Below are 21,109 nucleotides of genomic sequence, written 5' to 3' on the forward strand. Positions count from 1 at the left end.
AAATGATGTTGTTAAGGCTTCCGCAGATGTATGTTTTCTTTCATGTTCATATACCATTCCAGGTGATGGGGGTATTCTAGCAGGTTGTTCTTCACGACCGGCTAGGTTTTCCATATCTGTAGACTCTCTGGTTGCTATGAGTTATCAAGAAACATTCTCAGCTTTTGCACAGTCCACTTCTCTTTCTTTCCTTTCTGTATTTCTAATTGTAATCTGGCTTCTTTTGGTTACTTTGTTATAATCATGGAAACAAAGACATCCTGGTTTACGTCCTGTTTCGATGCTTCTAGGCTGCGCATATGCTTTTCTAAATCATCAAATAGTCTACGGAGACTGGAAGTATTATTGAGTGCAGGCTTAATGTTTATAAGGTCCACGTAATGTTTGTTAATTACAGACTGCACATCGTTCCGAATCGTTCTTTCAATATGGAGAGAGCTACATCAAAATTTTCATGGGAGAGCATGAGGCCGGAAATAGCAGATTGTGCCTTTCCTTCCATTCTACTTTTCAAGTAGTTGAACTTCTCAATACTGGAAAGTCTTGTGTTTTTGTGTACTGAAGCTTTAAAGGAGTCCCAGAACTCTTTCCACTTTAACTTGTCTCCGTTGAATGAAGGGAGCTCAAACTTTGGTAGTTTAACTACTGGAGTCTCTTTGCAAATCTTTTCCTTTCTGTGCAGTTCCTGAATTTGGAGTTCTTGGAAATGCATCAGTTGTTCCTGCATTTTTGTCTGCAGATCTATCATGTGGTCGATTCGTGGGTCATTTGGTGCTTCACTTTTCATATATGGAATGTCCACTTGTTCGTCTTTTTTCCAATAGTAGAATTTCTTCTGAGCGCTCTGTAACATCTGTGAGCAATTCAAACAACTTCTCACTATCTTCTGTAAATTTTTCAATTTCAGACTCATTGTCTTGTTCTGATTCCAAGGCAATAGAAAATTCTTTCATCGATTCTTCTAATTAGCACCAAAGTCCTTTAACCGTCTCAAGGAAGATTGAATCTGCCTTATCCTGGTTGTCAAATCCTCTTCTTCAGCTTCTGAAGAAAGAAATGTCTTACTTTTGATCATTTCCTTCAGCAGTAGATTCTTGTACCTTGTACAAAGTCCTTTCAAGTATGAGGTTGACATCTTCTTCTTTTCCGTGATAAATTCTTGATTTCAGGCTCCAATTCCCGGGTTCCGGCACCAAACAATGTGGCAAATCACAATCACGCGGAAATCTTCTTTTACAATTTATTATGACGATTAAAGATAAATAACAAATCCTCAAGGGTTAACAATCACAATACCACATTGGCTAAGATAATGAGATGGTTTCTGATATGTACTTAGTCTTTCTTCTATCTAAACTCAATGTAAACTCAATCAACTGAATGAATCAAGATCACAAAAACTCTCATATATATAGTATTGAAGAAAAATCTGGAAATAGAAACTTCTATAAAATTCTAGGTAATTATATTCAAACATATTCTACAGACTTCTTGAGAATTCATTCATGAAACATATAGAACATTCTAGATTATACATGTACATCATTAAATTTCTATATTTATAATTGCAACAGTTCGCAACAATTGTGTAATCATTTACATGCATCATAATACACTCATTAACTCTGAACCTTTATTAAGTGTCTTTGAAATATTTTTTTATATAGTTTAATTTGCATTGTAGAATCTAAATTCAATGTTAAAACTTAAAAATGATGCAGAATTTTAGAAATAAAGATCCAGACTAAAATCGACTCAAAAGCACAGGATCGAACGTCCTTAAATGAATGGAACAAAATTTTATTTTTAATGAGTCATGTACATTACTGAATACTCATGACACCTTTTTTTGCAGGATTACCGGTATTATATGGTAATATATTACAAGACAATTTAAAAAAAAAAAAAAATTTCAGCTATTGCTGTATAGAAACTTTAGCAATATATGTACTTATATTTAAGCAAGAATCACATTTTTGCAAGCAGGCAGTTCAATTTTTTCAAGAAAATAAGGTTATCTCAAACAAGAGGCCCAGGGGCCACATCGCTCACCTGAGCACATCGGCTAAGAAAAAAAAAGTACAAATCAGATCAGAATTGAAAAGATTACTGAAAAGGGGGGGGGGGGCTGAATTCTAATACTACTTGAGAATGCCTCCATGTCAATACAGCATATAACTTTGCTGTTCTTGAGCAAAAGATTTTTATTTATTTTTTAAAACATTTTGTTATATGGATCTTGAGAAGATTTTTAAAGATTTTCCCCATAAATTCTTGTGTAAAACTTTGATTGGCCATTGTGGCCCCACCCTACCCACGGGGGTCATGATTTGAAGAAACTTGAATGTACACTAACTGAGGATTATTCAACATTAGTTTCATCTTTCCTGACCCTATGGATCTTGAGAAGAAGATTTTTAAAGATTTTCCCTATAAATCTCTATGTAAATCTTTGATTGGCCATCGTGGCCCCACTCTACCCCAGGGGGTCATGATTTGAAGAAACTTGAATGTACACTACCTGAGGATGATTCAACACGAGTTTCATCTTTCCTGTCTCAATGGTTCTAGAGAAGAAGATTTTAAAGATTTTTCCTATATATCCCTATGTAAAACTTTGATTGGCCATCGTGGCCCCACCCTACCCCAGGGGGTCATGATTTGAACAAACTTGAATGTACACTATACCTGAGGATGATTCCACACGAGTTTCATATTTCCTGTCTCAATGGTTCTAGAGAAGATTGATTGATTGTATTGTTTAACGTCCCTCTCGAGAATTTTTCACTCATATGGAGACGTCACCGTATGCCGGTGAAGGGCTTCAAATTTAGACCTATACTCGGCTCTCAGGGCCATTGAGCAGTGAGGGTTCTTTATCGTGCCAGCGCCTACCGTGACACGGGACCTACGTTTTTAAGGTCATATCCGAAAGACCCGTGACTTTCACTTCTGATGCCGTCATGCCGAGCGCTTGGTGAAGGAACAGTCACTACCTATTTTTACGTCTTAGGTTTGACGCGGCGCCGCGAACGGGAATCGAACCCCGGGCCTCCCGATCACAAAGCGAACGCTCTACCACTAGGCTACCGTAAACGGTTTCTAGAGAAGAAGATTTTAAAAGATTTTTCCTATATATTCCTGTGTAAAACTTTGATTGGCCATCGTGGCCCCACCCTACCCCAGGGGGTCATGATTTGAACAAACTTGAATGTACACTATACCTGAGGATGATTCAACATGAGTTTCATCTTTCCTGTCTCAATGGTTCTAGAGAAGAAGATTTTTAAATATTTTTCCTATATATTCCTGTGTAAAACTTTGATTGGCCATCGTGGCCCCACCCTACCCCAGGGGGTCATGATTCAACAAACTTGAATGTACACGACCTGAGGATGATTTCACATGAGTTTCATCTTTCCTGTCTTAATGGTTCTTGAGTAGAAGATTTTTAAATATTTTTCCTATATATTACTATGTAAAACTGTGATCGGCCATTGTGACCCCACCCTTGCCCCCGGGGGTAATGATTTGAAGAAACTTTAATCTTTACCACCAGAGGATGCTTATACATGAGTTTCATCCTTTCTGCCCCAGTGGTTCTTTAGAATAAGATTTTTTTTTTAAAATGCCATTAATTTTTCTCTTATTCATAATTATTTCCCCTTGGAAGAGGGCGTGGTCCTTCATTTGAACAAACTTGAATCCCCTTTACCCAAGGATACTTTGTAGCAAGTTGAAACTGGTCCAGCGGTTCTTGAGAAGAAGTTGGAAATGTGAAAAGTTTACAACAACAACGACAACGACAACGGCGACAAACAGCAGACAAATTTTGATCAGAAAAGCTCACTTGAGCCTTCGGCGCAGGTGAGCTAATAAAAAGTGATTTAGAAATTGAAAAGTACAAAAAAAATATAAGACCTGTATTTAAAAATGTGTGTCAAGTTCGTGAGTTAGTCGAGGCCTATTACCATTGTCCACTTAACACCTTGATATTTACACGTACATTTTGTCCAGTGTGCCTGTTAAAAATATTTTTAAATATTGAGATGTTCTATAAATTACCCTGAATGATTAAAGCAAAGGTGCAGAATATTAAAACCTTCAGACACATAAATTTTGTTTCCCTTGAATCAATTCAAAATTATTTCGTTATACCTGGATTCACATCTTTAAATTCCATAACATTGAATTGCCTGGAGGAAATGAGAAATGTAGTGAATGATACAATGTGTAACAAAATTATAATCTGTCTATACAGAAAATCAGTACTTTCTGATGTGACCCTCGTTCAGAATACGTACACTGATGAATAATTAACGTAGTGAGCAGTGGACAATATGGTCATTTTTTTTCAACGTAAAATGTTGACAAATTGCATTGTTATGTATACCAATCAGCTAAACACACAATCGATGGATTCTGCACGTTTTTTTTTTCAGTGATTAAAATACAGAGGATTTGTCAATACTAGCTGTTAAATAAGAGAACATGAAGGCTTCAGATTTGACCGTGCTGGCGATATTTTACACAATTATTGGACGTGTATCAGGACAATCGGGGACAGACATGAGAAATCTATATACCTACCTCTTTACGACTAGTGGCTACAACAATAACATACGTCCGGTTGTGAACCAGAGTGTACCTACACAGGTATCAGTAGACCTTCTGTTGACAGGTCTTCTTGGGATAGACGAAGCTAAGCAGCAAATGGGATCTGTCGGTACTCTAACTATAAAATGGCGGGACGAATTCCTCTCTTGGACCCCGTCATCTTATGGAGATGCAATGTATTTTGATCTTCCACAAGATCTTATTTGGAAGCCGGATTTACAAATTTTCAATGGCCTGACTGACTTTACTAACTTGGGTGGAAGTTTTATGACATTGCGGGTGTTTAGTACAGGAGATGTTATTTGGGTGCCATATAAAGTATTTCAGACTAAATGTAGGATTGACGTCACCTACTTTCCCTTTGACCGACAGAAGTGCCAGATAACGATGGTAGCCTGGAACAGTGATGCATTGTCAGTGTCTCTTACAATAGGGACAAACGGCATGCAAATAGATGAAGATATAAATGATGGACAATGGACCTTGTCGAATCCAAGAGCTGATGTCAGAATAGATGATAACCAGTCCTTGATTACGTTTGAATTAATGTTAAAAAGAAAACCAAAAGTCTTCGTTCTCAATATAATGATTCCTATGTTTTTTCTTATAGTTCTAGATGTGTTTACTTTCATAATCCCTAACGATAGCGGAGAGAAAATATCATACTCTGTTGCTGTTATGTTGGCGTTATCTATATTTATGACAGTAGTGACTAGTATACTTCCGCCTACGTCATATTCTACGTCATATCTGGAAATGTATATTATACTTATTTTGGCATTAGGAACTTTGATACTTATTATAACGGCAATCTCTTTAAGAATTCATGAAAGGGGCCAGGATAGAGAAATACCTTTTTGGCTACAGAAATTGATAGTGCTTTCTTGGAAATTAAATTGTCGGTCTCGAAACAATTCAGTTCGGTTTATTTATCCGAACAAAATGGACAGTATAAGTAACAACGAAGTAGAGATGGATGTTAAAAATACGAAGGACACAATGAATATAAATAATAAAGAAAATGAGTCTGTTTTCTGGACTGATGTTACATCAGCGGTAGATTTCTTCATGTTTTGGATATTTTCATTTATTATTTTGATAGCATCTGCTTCTCTGCTTGGACTTGCAGCCTTCAGTTAAACTAACGAAAAATGTATTACAAGTCAGTTTTAAATTAATTCTGGATATCCACCTGATATAATGATGTATTTTCATCTCTCTGATTGTCCTTTGCAGAAAAGTTTTTTTTCATTTAGGATTGAATTAGCTACGTCTTGAATGATATTTAAATTTGTTGTATTAAATCATATTAAACTCTGAATTGAAACCTGGAAAAGGTACGGTGAAGCACAGTACCTTTTTATTTTGCTGTCCCTTTAATGTACATGAAATGTCTTCAATTCTTACAACAATTGTTCATGTACATGTGTATTTTATATTAAATATAGACCGAGTCTTAGGATTTTCTGAGTTAACCAATAAGCTGAAGCATCCATGTATTTCAATCGTTACCAAGTGTTGCTATGAATCTGTGCAGTAAATATTTGCAATATCAACTGGGTTAACATAAAAATCATTACAAAAAATTAGTACTGCTTGCATAACAAATAAAGAAATAAAAAGTTAAATGCATTTTGAATTTCCTTTTATGTTTGTAATTGTTTGGTGAGTTGAGGTTCGAGGTCATTAATCGACTTCAAGATCTTTCATTATCGGAAGGATTTACAATTGTAACCACTCTAATGTTAGTAATAGATAACCACATTGTACCAGTATTATCATTAACAAGCCGTAAAAGGTTACAATTTTCTTGCATTTAGAACCAATTGTTTGTATCTAATTTTCCACCAATGTTTTATTTTATTTTATCATTACTCATTCCTAACTTTAGAATGTACTTTTAATTATATGATAATACTTTGTCTTTAGAAATTAATATGCTTTTACCTTTTTATTAAATGACGATTATTTGACACTATGTCATGATAATTTGAAATTAAGAGCTGATACTTTTTATTAGTTGAGGACACTATGACATAAGTCGATGATACTTTGATAGTTCCCCTGTATTCTAAATATAGTGTATTTACAATTAAAATGGAAACTAAGCAACAAGCAACACAGGATAAACGTTTCATTTATTGAGGTAAAGCAGAGAAATCCACATTCACCCGATAAGATTTCCAATGACGTTTCTGCAAAAGGAACAAGGTAAGTATGATTGCATTTGTAATTTTCTAATCACACTATAGGAACATATTATAACCCAATTCTTTATTCACTCAAAACCAGATTACTGGTACAAGAGGTACATATATACAAACAAAAATTACAGTCAAGGGTCAAGAGATAGAGAAGTATATAAAGAAAAAGAAAGGAGTGAGGAAAACATATAGTCAGTTATATATAAAACACATGGAGGATTCAAGAAGGACAGACAGTTTTAAAAATTTTCTTGATAAATTTTGACAATGATTTTTGTATTTCTACATTATTACTGTTCATTACTTCATTAAATTTGAAAGTGTTGGGATTGTTACAATATCTATTTTAGAGAATTATTTTTCTGTCATTCGAAAAGTACTTGCATTCCATAACATAATGAAATTCATCACCAATAGTTTTACAATCACAAATGGTACATATTCTTAAATCCCTGTCAATATTATGCCATATACCCTTTTCAATTAGCAAATGGTGATTACAATTTGCAGTTTTGTAAGTGTAACTCCTAATTTTTTTTTGGTAAATTCAGCAGATAATTTTCTAAAACAAAGTTTGTTTTAAAAATTCTATAATTAATACACTTGGATGAACTATTAACAATGCTTCTCCATTCTTGTTCAGATTGACATTTTAGGATATCTTTAATGATTGACTTAAGCCAGTTAAAGCTACGAAATGTCTGACTTGTCCATATATAGGGCAATCCACAAGAATTAAGTACATCTTGTACACATATTATTCATGGATATTCAAAAGACCCATCAATATAACATCTATTAAAATATGAATAAATAACATTTGTGAGCTTACTTCCATCGGCTGTTAAAATTTATGCCCAGTACATAACCATTTTTTAATTTTATTAATATTGACAGTGGATATCTACCTGTTTCTCCATACACCATGCAATTTGGGGTACTAGATTTAAAACTAAGCATAAATTTCAGAAATTTTAAGTGTACTTTTTCTGTTATGTCTAAATTTTCATATCCCCAAACTTCCAAAGAATAAAGTAAAATTGGGTTGATGACTTTATTAAATACTCGTAAGTCTTTAGCTGACAATTAATTGATAAATTAAAATATCGAATTTTACGTAAGACTCCTGCTTTTGAAGTTTATTCTGTTAATTTTTTTTTGCATTATTAAACTTTCCACTTCTTGACAGGAATAAACCCAAGTAACAAAATCCTTTCACATTTTCGATAGCCACATCATCATCATGATTATATAAAAAATTACGTTTTATCATTTGACCTTTAGAAACAATAAGGACTTTTGTTTTGGCTATGTTAACACGGAGTTTCCATAAATCACAGTATTTGAAGCAAACACTTCAAGTGACTTTTGTAAATCAGAAGCAGATTCAGACATTAAGACCGTATCATCAGCTTAAAAAATTCATTACAAATTATTCACGTTCTTACTATCGTTGATACCCCGGCATATCAAAAAAAACTAGACAGTGATTCCTTAAATACATGAACCGTCATAATCATCAATTATATATGTATTGATTTCCGCTAATTATCAGTATTCAAATAAGTACATGTATACTCAACTCACTGCTTCTCGCAAATATAATAAGCATCGGTGTCGCAGTCCTCATCATTCCATTGGTAATATAGACTCTGCTCCTTATCCAAACAATTTTCACCGAAAAAGTTGTTCGGTTTACCTGGCGCAAAGTTGGAGTACTGTAGTATTTTACCATCTGGTTCCCAAACCCACGAACCTTCAACTGCCCAGTCAGAGCCCCCGAGCCATGTATTTCTGACTAAAGAGGAAGAAATTAATACATATAAGTCGTGGTCACCTAAAATCTGATTTTGAATTTTATTACAAATTAAAAAAAAATCAATTTTTTCTTATTCGCTACTTGCTGATTTGTATTTTTGTAATAATATTACAGTACTAGCGGAAATATTCAAATGGTCTGTTTACTTATTGAATGTGTTTAATAATGAAAAAAGGTTTAGCAACGAAGCAAAAACAATATTTTAGATCTCCACATCTACAAAGCAGTATGTGTACAGTTGGATAATATCAATTGTTAGTTGAAGCTTAAAAACGTTCCAACAAAATTCTGCAGATGTATGCCAGCCACCATAAATATATATACCGATGTAGTGGGCCCTTTAGCGTGTTGAACTTTTTCATATAAAGACCCTTACCTCAGTTTTTTGCTGTCAATTATTTACGGAAGCGTATTAGTGCCACTTGCACACTTCACTTTTTTTTAATTTCTACACTTTAATCTGTAAATTTTACACTTTAATCTGTAAATTTTACACTTTAATCTGTAAAATTTACACTTTAATCTGTAAATTTTACACTTTAATCTGTAAATTTTACACTTTAATCTGTAAAATTTACACATTAATCTGTAAATTTTACACATTAATCTGTAAAATTTACACATTAATCTGTAAAATTTACACATTAATCTGTAAAATTTACACTTTAATCTGTAAATTTTACACTTTAATCTGTAAATTTTACACATTAATCTGTAAAATTTACACTTTAATCTGTAAAATTTACACTTTGATCTGTAAATTTTACACTTTAATCTGTAAATTTTACAGATTAAACTGTAAAATTTACACTTTGATCTGTAAATTTTACACTTTAATCTGTAAAATTTACACTTTAATCTGTAAAATTTACACATTAATCTGTAAATTTTACACATTAATCTGTAAATTTTACACATTAATCTGTAAAATTTACAGATTAAAGTGTAAAATTTACAGATTAATGTGTAAGTAAAATTTACAGATTAAAGTGTAAATTTTACAGATTAAAGTGTAAAATTTACAGATTAATGTGTAAATTTTACAGATTAAAGTGTAAAATTTACAGATTAATGTGTAAAATTTACAGATTAAAGTGTAAATTTTACAGATTAAAGTGTAAATTTTACACTTTAAAGTGTAAAATTTACAGATTAAAGTGTAAAATTTACACTTTAAAGTGTAAAATTTACAGATTAAAGTGTAGAAATTAAAAAAAAGTGAAGTGTTCAAGTGGCACTAATACGCTTCCGTAATTATTTGACGAAGGAACAGTTACCATTTTTTTTTTAATTTAAGGTCTCGCTAAGAATCGAAAATGAATTTCGAAGGAGAAAAATTATACGTTAATATCTGTCAATCTCATTAAAATTATATCTGTTTTGAAAGTAGAATGAACACTAGCGCATCATAGATATGATTTTGATAATTAACAGGGAATAGCAGTGATCTTTCGAAAATGTACCTTTCATTGTAGTAATATCAGACAATGATAGTCGAAATAAAATGATTAATCAATCATTAAGATATTGAAAACCCGTGAAGTTTTATTGAGAAGAAATGATGACTGGTTGCGTAATTATTGTTCTCTAGAGCTTGATCACGAACTGCAAGAAGGTTAACAAATCTATTTTTTATTGACGAATCTGAACGGAAAAATTATCTCATGAAAAAGGAATAATATCTCGTTTTCGTGAGATAATATTGCTTGAAAACGACTTATTATCTCGTGAAAATGACTAATCTTATTTTCTCGTTCTCACGAGATGTTATAATTTCTGTTCTGACATCATAATTTTTCATAAGCTAAAGAGTCGGCTCACTCTTCTAGAATTATATTTTCAAAGTCATTTCAAGAGTTGAAGTCACTGCCCACAAACACGATTGATAGTGAAACTGAATCATTTTTATACATTTTGAGTGTATAGAATCACAATAGAACTCACTTGAATGTATACGCATTTGTTGAGCTATAAATTCATCTTCTTCTGCTGTCTCTATTTGAACCAAAGTACCACCATGTATTTCACACATTTTCTGTCATAGATAATTAAAAGAAAAAGATATAAATTGCCTGAGCATTATGTAATTTATTCGTTTAGTATCAAGATCAAGTCTTTCCACAATAAAAACATAACCTGAACAATAAAAGGCATATTACCATCCCATCCATCCACGATTCCTCCTCTGATGACACATGATAGCAGGAGTTCTTGAATAGCTGCCACCCTGGTGGACATCCCTCAGCTAAATATAGTTAATATTGAAATATTGAGAGAGAGAGAGAGAGAGAGAGAGAGAGAGAGAGAGAGAGAGAGAGAGAGAGAGAGAGAGAGAGAGAGAGAGAGAAATGTACCTATAGAAATTAGAACTGTGTAAACAAGTATTTTCCTGTAAGCTGACAACATGTTTGTTACGTATTATATCCTATCTTATGATTGCCAGGTCAAAGACAGTGTACTTGCGATTGAAATAAGATAATAATTTAGAATGACTTTTTAACCCCATTTGCGACTCGGAGTGGTAATTTAATTTCTGAAACCTTTTTTGCATATCTATTGAAACCTAACAATAACATAAACAAATAATTTTTGAAACCTCTTGGCTACATAAAATATAAAAAGAGTTACCACGTGGCTGAAAAACGAAATTCCGAAACCTTAATGCACATGTACAGGATCATATTCCAAAACATGAATGGCCAACTGCGAAAAAAATTAGTAGAAGTTCAAGGGAGAACGAGTACGATTTCGTAGAAAACCCTGTTTTGACATGCTTTACCTACATAATTGTCTACAAATTTTCCATTATTTCAAGAGAATGACAATAAGCACAGTGCGGTTGTGACCAGTCGGTAAAATATCCTCACACCTATTCGATCTGATCCAACCCCTTTTATTTTTTTTAGGTCCAAGCTTGCTGTAATCGCGTTTTGTAAAAATGGACTTCGAGTTTTTTTCTAGATAAAAGTAGAGATGTCATCAGATATTGATGCGCGGGCTCCACGATCCCACCTCCGATGTTTTGAAGGTCTGTTCCTATGAGGGCTTCTTGATCCCACCTCCGATGTTTTGAAGGTCTGTTCCTATGAGGGCTTCTTGATCCCACCTCCGATGTTTTGAAGGTCTGTTCCTATGAGGGCTTCTTGATTCCACCTCCGATGTTTTGAAGGTCTGTTCCTATGAGGGCTTCTTGATCCCACTTCCGATGTTTTGTAGGTCTGTTCCTATGAGGGCTTCTTGATCCCACCTCCGATGTTTTGAAGGTCTGTTCCTATGAGGGCTTCTTGATCCAACCTCCGATGTTTGAAGGTCTGTTCCTATGAGGGCTTCTCGATCCCACCTCCGATGTTTTGAAGGTCTGTTCCTTGAGGGCTTCTTGATCCCACCTCCGATGTTTTGAAGGTCTGTTCCTATGAGGGCTTCTTGATCCCACCTCCGATGTTTTGTAGGTCTGTTCCTATGAGGGCTTCTTGATACCACCTCCGATGTTTTGAAGGTCTGTTCCTATGAGGGCTTCTTGATCCCACCTCCGATGTTTTGAAGGTCTGTTCCTATGAGGGCTTCTTGATCCCACCTCCGATGTTTTGAAGGTCTGTTCCTATGAGGGCTTCTTGATCCCACCTCCGATGTTTTGAAGGTCTGTTCCTATGAGGGCTTCTCGATCCCACCTCCGATGTTTTGAAGGTCTGTTCCTTGAGGGCTTCTTGATCCCACCTCCGATGTTTTGAAGGTCTGTTCCTATGAGGGCTTCTTGATCCAACCTCCGATGTTTGAAGGTCTGTTCCTATGAGGGCTTCTCGATCCCACCTCCGATGTTTTGAAGGTCTGTTCCTTGAGGGCTTCTTGATCCCACCTCCGATGTTTTGAAGGTCTGTTCCTATGAGGGCTTCTTGATCCCACCTCCGATGTTTTGTAGGTCTGTTCCTATGAGGGCTTCTTGATCCCACCTCCGATGTTTTGAAGGTCTGTTCCTATGAGGGCTTCTTGATCCCACCTCCGATGTTTTGAAGGTCTGTTCCTATGAGGGCTTCTTGATTCCACCTCCGATGTTTTGAAGGTCTGTTCCTATGAGGGCTTCTTGATCCCACTTCCGATGTTTTGTAGGTCTGTTCCTATGAGGGCTTCTTGATCCCACCTCCGATGTTTTGAAGGTCTGTTCCTATGAGGGCTTCATCCAACCTCCGATGTTTGAAGGTCTGTTCCTATGAGGGCTTCTCGATCCCACCTCCGATGTTTTGAAGGTCTGTTCCTTGAGGGCTTCTTGATCCCACCTCCGATGTTTTGAAGGTCTGTTCCTATGAGGGCTTCTTGATCCCACCTCCGATGTTTTGTAGGTCTGTTCCTATGAGGGCTTCTTGATACCACCTCCGATGTTTTGAAGGTCTGTTCCTATGAGGGCTTCTTGATCCCACCTCCGATGTTTTGAAGGTCTGTTCCTATGAGGGCTTCTTGATCCCACCTCCGATGTTTTGAAGGTCTGTTCCTATGAGGGCTTCATGATCCCACCTCCGATGTTTTGAAGGTCTGTTCCTATGAGGGCAAAATCCCAAAAATGTTTTGATGGTCTGTTCTTTGAGGGCTTCTTGATCCCACCTCCGATGTTTTGAAGGTCTGTTCCTATGAGGGCTTCACGATCCCACCTCCGATGTTTTGAAGGTCTGTTCCTATGAGGGCTTCTCGATCCCACCTCCGATGTTTTGAAGGTCGTTCCTTGAGGGCTTCTTGATCCCACCTCCGATGTTTTGAAGGTCTGTTCCTATGAGGGCTTCTTGATCCCACCTCCGATGTTTTGAAGGTCTGTTCCTATGAGGGCTTCTTGATCCCACCTCCGATGTTTTGAAGGTCTGTTCCTATGAGGGCTTCTTGATCCCACCTCCGATGTTTTGAAGGTCTGTTCCTATGAGGGCTTCTTGATCCCACCTCCGATGTTTTGAAGGTCTGTTCCTATGAGGGCTTCTTGATCCCATCTCCGATGTTTTGAAGGTATGTTCCTATGAGGGCTTCTTGATCCCACCTCCGATGTTTTGGTGCTCTGTTCCTTTTTTGTATTGTTTAAAGGACTTCTGATGTTGAATATTGTTCGTTATCTCCATATGTTTCAATTAGACCTTAACACGGCACTGATGGCCACAGAACAATGAGAGATCTTGGTTTTGCAAAGAAATGGTCTCTTAAAAGTACAGTTTACGTCCATCTAAACAATCGATCTGTTATCAAATCTGTGTCCATAATGACAATCATTAATTTATTTGAGTTCTAATTATTTAGAGATTCGTTACTGAGAATGACTATATATAATTCATATATATAAATAAAAAAAAATGTTACCCCTTTCATAACTTCACAAAAATATATTTCGAACGAGTACAAAATTTGAGGTCAATTTGAATTTGAATTCGATTTACCAATAGATGATTGAATGTATAGGCTCAAATTTTTCTTAAAAAGAAAGAGCAACTGGAAAATAATTGAATCATGTAATGCGTATTTTCAATTTTTTTTCAACACCAGGAGATTAGAGATAAAAATAAAGGAAGATTTTTGAATTTTAGCGATTTTAAAGTAATTGTAAATTGTGCCAAATCAAAAGGCTCAAGTAAGAAAAAAATCATGTATAACTGAGTCAAAATCCACTATCAACATACTGAGAGTGTCTCTTTACTTGCAGAAATTATTTTTTTAAAAAATAAACGCATTATCTGGATATAACACATAATGATATTTTCTATCATCAACTTCCCTTACTTATGCAGCAATATGCCTTCATCACCTCCATACAGAGTTTATATATATCTCAGTTGATTCGAAACGCAAGAGCATGCTCTACGTATGAACAATTTCTAAAACGAGGTAAATTATTGACAAACAAGTTGATAAAACAAGAATTTCAGCTGTCTCATTTAAAGTCATTTCATTTCGTAAATTTTATGGTCGGTACAATGACCTTGTCAGCTAATTCAATTCATCATTGAGTCAAATGCTGCTTACTTTCATACTTATTGCAAGTCCATTATTTATGCACTGAATTGACGATGGATTTTTTCCGTTTCCCGATCATGACAAGGAGCACACTGCGGGTGTGACAGGTCGGCAGGGGATACTTACTCCTCCATGGCACCTGATTCCACCTCTGATGTGTTAGAGGTCCGTATTTGCTCTGCTCATATTTTGTATAATTTTATAAACTTTTTTCTTGAATACAGTTCGTTATTTCCATATGTTTCATATTAGATATAGCAATATCCTCAATAATTTTCATTTTGTTACATAGACCTTGATATATTAAAACAAGCAAGTATCAAGTATAATACTGCCTCAGTAAATTGTGTACCTATAAACTGAAGTGCTTTCAACATCAATGAAGTGCTTTCAACATCAATGTTGTTTATTCGTGTTTAATTGTTTGCTAGGAATTTCTAATATTTGTAATTGAAGTATTAACTACATGAACGCGGAATTCATTACAAAAAAATTACCTAACAGAATAAAAGCTATTGGAAAAAGTTAATTGATTTTTTCCTGGTTTGCTGATTATATATTTGATGAATTAACGTTCGAGTCTCGTAGTAAATATCAAATCCATTGTCTTTTGAGAGAACATTAAGAGTTTTAAATCATCCTTTTGGAGGAAAGATTCAAAATTATTACTTTTGTCGTAAATCAGTAGTAAGATACTAGTACATTGTGTACTGTGGTGTCATCAATTGTCGATGCCATCAATTTTGTAAAACAGACGTTTTCTAGGATACGTAATTTCATGGACTAAAGCATGGCCTATACAAATGAATATCGTATTTTTCTCAATTCAGTGAACATTGAATTTCTTGGATCTGCTCAACAACGAATTCCTCGAAAATTGGTGCTCAACGAATATTGATGAAACCACAGTATTATGAAATGTATCCAGTAATTAGAATTGATAATCAATATTCAAATATTCTGGCAACCGATGATTTTAATTAACAACTGTTCTTATTATTTTGTTCAACATAAAATTCAGTTTTGTTAACTTAGGATATCCGACCCATATTAGCTTCAGATTCAATAAAATTTAATTTATAACAGATATGTTGAGCTGAATACTCAATATATTTTGTCATTGGTTTCATGTTTTAGAATATGTATGAAGATGCCCTAGTTAACGACCTGAATATCACGATAGTTTTTAATCGTTTCTCTATTGATACTACTCAAATACTTCTTCCCATCACGGTATTTATTGATATTTGAATTTTTTTATTTTAAAAAAAATTACTTGTTTCCATAAACTGCAATGTAATCTTCAAAAATTAATTACTGTTTAGAAAATATTTTTAAAAAATCTCTTGATTGATCATTTTCTATTCTAAAATGCTTTAAAATGACATCAGAAAAAAATGTCCTTGTATAGATAATAGGTCGGATACATTAATAAAACTTTTTTTCCAGTTTTAAACATTGCCTGCAGGGTTTCTATAGCCGATTTAAAATGAGTGAAAACATGATAGGTTAGAAAACAGGACGGTAACAAAAACCTATCTTACGGATGTAAATGAACACATTCATCATCCTCAGTGTTCAATAACATTTCACAAGAAACATACTGAAGTACAATATAATTAATATTACTCGTATCATACATTTTTTTATGTGAATATAAAATGTATTGTTAATAATTATATGTTTTCCTGCTGCATAGGAGAGTGTTCTCTAAGACAATAATGGACATGTTATAACGTCAATATCAATGAACAATAAAAGTAATTGCAATTAGACGTATCTCTGAATAACAAGGTAACAATTTATTGTTTGATTGTACAAACAGATCATCCGACAAGTGATCCTTTAGTCGTAAAAACTTCACCATCACTGAAAAAAATATTTATAATGATAAAAAACATGTATAGACTACAAGTGCTCTTTAGTCATGTTCAAGCTAAATGCAATTATTATAGCCTTGTCAACAAATAAAATTTATCATTGAGTTAATGCTGACTGACGTTTTTCGTACTAACTGTTAGTCCATTATTTATACACTGAAAAAAAAATGTTTATTATGATAAAATATATGCATAGACTACAAGTGCTCCTTAGGCATGTTCAAGCTAAAAGCGATTATTATGGCCTTGTCAGCAAATACAATTTGTCATTGAGTTAATGCCGATCATGTTAATCCATTATTTATACACTTTGAATTGACGACGGATTTTTATGTTATTTCCCGATCATGACAAGGAGCACACAACGGTTGTGACTGGTCGGCAGGGGAGGCTCACTCCTGCATGGCACCTGATCCCATCTCTGATGTTTTGGAGGTCCGCGTTTGCTCTGTTCCTATTTTGGACTGTTTTATGGACTTTTGATCCTGAATACCTTTTGTTTAGTCCATACGCTACAGGTCCCGTAATGCAAAAAAAATATTAACAAACAAGTTGCTAAAACAAGAATATTAGCAGTCTCGTTTAAAGCCATTATTAAGTTTTATGTTCGATACAATGGCATTGTCAGCAAATATAATTTTTCATTCAGTCAAATGCCGACTGACGTTTTTCATACTAATTGTTAGGCCATTATATACACACTATTTTCCCGTTATTTCTCGATCATGACAAAGAGCGTACGGCGGGCGTGACAGGTCGGCAGGGGATATTCACTCCTCCATTGCACCTGATACCACCTCTGATGTTTTGGAGGTTCGTGTTTGCTCTGCTCCTATTTTGTATTATCAAATGTACTCTTGAGCTTGAATACTCTTTGTTTTCTCAATACGTTTCATTAGTAAAAAAAAAATTCCGAAAAAAAATCATGTTTCTATGATGCAAAGTGCAATGATTTACGGATCCTAACAACTATGAGTAAGAAATAATGAGGATTTCTGTTTTTTTTAATTAGAGATTTTCTCAGGCCGTGTTGTTATGTCATATATTTTCCCAAGTGAAAGTGTCACTAAAACTTGATATTTTACATAAAACTTCGTTCAAGTTATATCACTCAAACATGACGCTAATAATTAATTGCAATCAAATACAGTTTACAAGATAACTCAGAAAATATCTTGATACAACTTAAGAATCTTTGAAATCAATATTGAATTTCTCTTTAACTAATGTGCAACAAAAAGGCATAAAGAAACGATTTAAAAGATTACAAACAAAGTCTAAAAACTTTCATAATCCTTTTAAGGTATTCATTGTATAACGACCATATTTTGTACCTAATCAATAAAAAGTCCGAAGTAAGTAATCATTTTAACATTTTGGTGTTATGAAATAAACGTACTCCACCAAACAATTCTTCAATTACAAAATCTTCATTACTGTCCGAATAATTTACATTAACGTCCATAATGATTGTCAATTTTGACAAAATTAAATTTTATTTTTTTTCATAAAGGGCAGATAACTCTTCAACACTTATTTGTTATCAGTCATGTGAATTTGGTCCATTTGACTTTCATCACTAACAGGCAATGTGTTTTTAACCAATTTAAAGGTGCATAGACACAGATTTGAAGTTAATATTTTCTGAATGATATCACAACTTCTGAATTGTAAAAGCATTTCACACGAAAATATATTAATATTTTTCATTTATACACCACAAGATTGCCACTTTTCCTAAGTATTAAGAATAGAACTAAAATTTGTGAAAGTGCAAGGATGTGTCTATCAAACCCGTCCAAAAATTTGAAGTTTCAGTAACTTTTCGATGAAATAAGCATTTTAATAAATTTTCGTGTGAAATGCCATTGCAATAAATATAAAAATATTAACTTCAAATCTGTGTCTATATGCACCTTTAAAAGGATTCAAAATTGTTAAAAAATCCCGTCGTTATACATTGAATATCTCAAAAGGACAGTCACTTATTCTTACGGATTTTCACAGATATAGTGAATAGCATCGTGACAGTCTCTATCGAACCATCTGTAATGGGATTGGGTGTCCAGATACAGACAATGTTCTATGTTATGGGAGTTATCGGGCTGCCCATGTTGCCAGTTGGTGTAACTGATTGCTTTTCCTGTAGTTTCCCAAACCCAGGCCCCCTCAGTTGTCCAGTCACTTCCTCCCAACCAGAACGTATGCCCTGTAACATAGCATCTTATGGCGAATTTTTACATTGTACACTTTTATAGCACACACTATTCTAAAGATGTTATTTACATACAACTCTTATAGTTATCTTCTCAAAATCATTAGATTTTATACCGTTTTGTCGTTGAACCATGCTTTCTATAAAAGCTTGTTCTTCAGAACTGGAAATGTCAGCTAAAACACCACCGTGTAATTCACACATTCTCTGTTTAAAAAATGTTCAAGAAAAAAAGGACATTTAAGGAATTTGAAGAGTTAAATGCTTTCGAGTCTCTTTCTACGCCACCTCACTTAAGTATTAGCTGCAATGACTGAAGGAAAACTCCAGGAGCTCTGTTTAACACTACATTCAAAATTCGGAAAGGGTGTAAATCAGACGTGGATTCCATGGAACGTTTGGAAAATTTGAATTTACAAAAGTTTACCAAATTGAATAACAAATATCACAACTTTTCATATCCTTTTACAAGAATTCCTCAAGATAAATTTAAGTTAAAGTCCAGATTTTTTGAATTATTCACAGCTGCTTTTTCAACAAAAAAAAAAATGAAATCGTAAATTTCATTATCTTGTCAAATGTCATTTGCATTTTTAAAAATAAATTATGATTGTATACACAAGTACTCAGAGGTTGAAATTAAAAAGATGCTCGAGTTTCTGATTGAAGACCAGGCCATTTTCACAAAAAAATCTTAAGACTAAGTCAATAATTTTTCTACCCTGTAAGTTTAAGATTGAAAGAGATATTTTTTCAAACATATTTTTTGAAATTATTTTTTACAAAGATGAAACAAATGGAGATAACGAGCAGTATTCAAGATCAAAAATCCATAAAACAATACAAAATAGGAGAAGAGCAAACACGGACCTCCAAAACATCGGAAGTGAGTCGTATAATGTAAAAGAAAATAAAGAGTTTTTGTGATCTACTACGATGTATATACGTGTTGGAGATATGTAAAATTTTGTTCTTAGTCGTGAGACGTTTTGTGAAAAGGGCCAGGTCTTCCGACAGTCTGTTGGAATTCCCGTGGGTCCCAGTTGATGGAAGTTATCAGCAGACATTTGTTTGTATTCATATGAAGCAGAATTTGCTATGTTTATGGCAAGAAGAAAATACTTGATGTGGCCTTGAACTCGACATGAACAATTAAAAAGGAGGTAAGCTACTTACAAACAAGTTAATGAAACATAAATTCCAACAGTCTCGTTTAACGTTATTATATAGTTAGTTTTATGAACCATGAACCGTCAGCAAATACAATCTATCATGAAGTCAAATGCGGACAACATTTTTCATACTAAGTTTTTAGCCTTTATTTATATACCGAGTAGTCAAAATTTTCGTTATTTCCCGATCATGACAAGGAGGATACGGTAGGGGAGACTAGTCGGCAGGGGATGCCCACTCTTCAATAGCAATCCAACCTCTGATATTTTATAGGTCCATATTTGCTCTGCTACTGATAAATATTATTTGAATGGACTTTTGAGTTTGAGTATTGTTCGTTATCTCTATATATTTTATTTTTTTCTTTTTACTTTGACATGATCCTCTCTTTTAACTTTGTGGTGTCAAAGTTAAAAATGGTGATAGGGGTAAAGATTATATATTTTTGTCTTTTTTACTATTGCTCGATGTATAACATACCATGGCCTCCACCCAAGAAGCCTTATCGCGACTGACATGATAACAGGAGTTCTTGTTCACCGTCCAACCATTCGGACAGCCTAGGACTACGAAGGAAAAAAAAAGGGTATGTTATAACTGACCAAGCATCCGATATTAATGTTGCTAAATTCTACATCTTTAATTGGCAATAAATTTCAAAAAAAGTTTATGTGTGTAAATTCTCTTACCAGCGGTACTGTAGAAAAACACAGACACTAGAATCAAACCTTTTCCCATGCTTACGTAGAAACGATACCGTAACGAAATTTTAATCCACCAGGGTCAATGCTGATAACCTAATTCTTACTTGGCTGTAACTGTCCACAACTTGATTCTTCTAATATTCTACTAACTTAGAAATTGTCCTCTTCCTAAAAGCTTCAACTACAGCATTCATATGAAACTCTTATCGATGTACTACAGGGGCTGACTCAAAAGTAGTATCCAAATCGTTAAAAATCACTGATAATTGGATTGTATCAGTATAAATTTATGAACATGTGCCTACATGTAAATATACAGTATATATGATATTAATTATTGTTTAAAATAATAATAATTTAAATATGTAGATTTTTCATACTTACCATTTACTGAGTAATCAGCATTGATTATACCCCCCGCTTGAAAAGTGGGAGGGTATATAGTAATCGGTATTTCCGTCCGTCCGTTAGTCTGTTACGTTCATCACGTTCATCATAAAGTGTGTCGTTATATTCCA

General features: G+C 34.2%; 3 protein-coding genes across 3 annotated transcripts; 1 reads left to right on the plus strand and 2 right to left on the minus strand.

The window, feature by feature from the left end:
• The first annotated feature begins 4,400 nt into the window (after positions 1–4,400).
• Positions 4,401–5,757, plus strand: LOC134282534 (neuronal acetylcholine receptor subunit alpha-3-like). The gene has a single exon (XM_062764937.1). The coding sequence runs from the start codon at positions 4,492–4,494 to the stop codon at positions 5,755–5,757; it is 1,266 nt and encodes a 421-aa protein (XP_062620921.1). The 5' UTR covers positions 4,401–4,491.
• A 993-nt stretch (positions 5,758–6,750) lies between these two features.
• LOC134282535 (perlucin-like) lies at positions 6,751–10,878 on the minus strand. Its single transcript, XM_062764938.1, has 4 exons — positions 10,777–10,878; positions 10,585–10,675; positions 8,409–8,619; positions 6,751–6,812 (listed from the first exon to the last, which is right to left on the minus strand). The coding sequence occupies exons 1-4, from the start codon at positions 10,876–10,878 to the stop codon at positions 6,785–6,787; spliced, it is 432 nt and encodes a 143-aa protein (XP_062620922.1). The 3' UTR covers positions 6,751–6,784.
• Positions 10,879–18,490: 7,612 nt separating this feature from the next.
• LOC134282537 (perlucin-like protein) lies at positions 18,491–20,653 on the minus strand. The gene is made up of 4 exons (XM_062764939.1): positions 20,577–20,653; positions 20,368–20,453; positions 18,831–18,921; positions 18,491–18,708 (listed from the first exon to the last, which is right to left on the minus strand). Exons 1-4 carry the CDS (start codon positions 20,623–20,625, stop codon positions 18,491–18,493), a joined length of 444 nt encoding a protein of 147 aa, XP_062620923.1. The 5' UTR covers positions 20,626–20,653.
• Between the last annotated feature and the right edge of the window lie 456 nt (positions 20,654–21,109).

This window comes from Saccostrea cucullata, unplaced genomic scaffold, assembly GCF_032062105.1.
Source record: "Saccostrea cucullata isolate Sc308-1 unplaced genomic scaffold, CSIRO_AGI_Scuc_v1 ctg297, whole genome shotgun sequence".
Classification (NCBI taxonomy): Eukaryota; Metazoa; Mollusca; class Bivalvia; order Ostreida; family Ostreidae; genus Saccostrea; species Saccostrea cuccullata.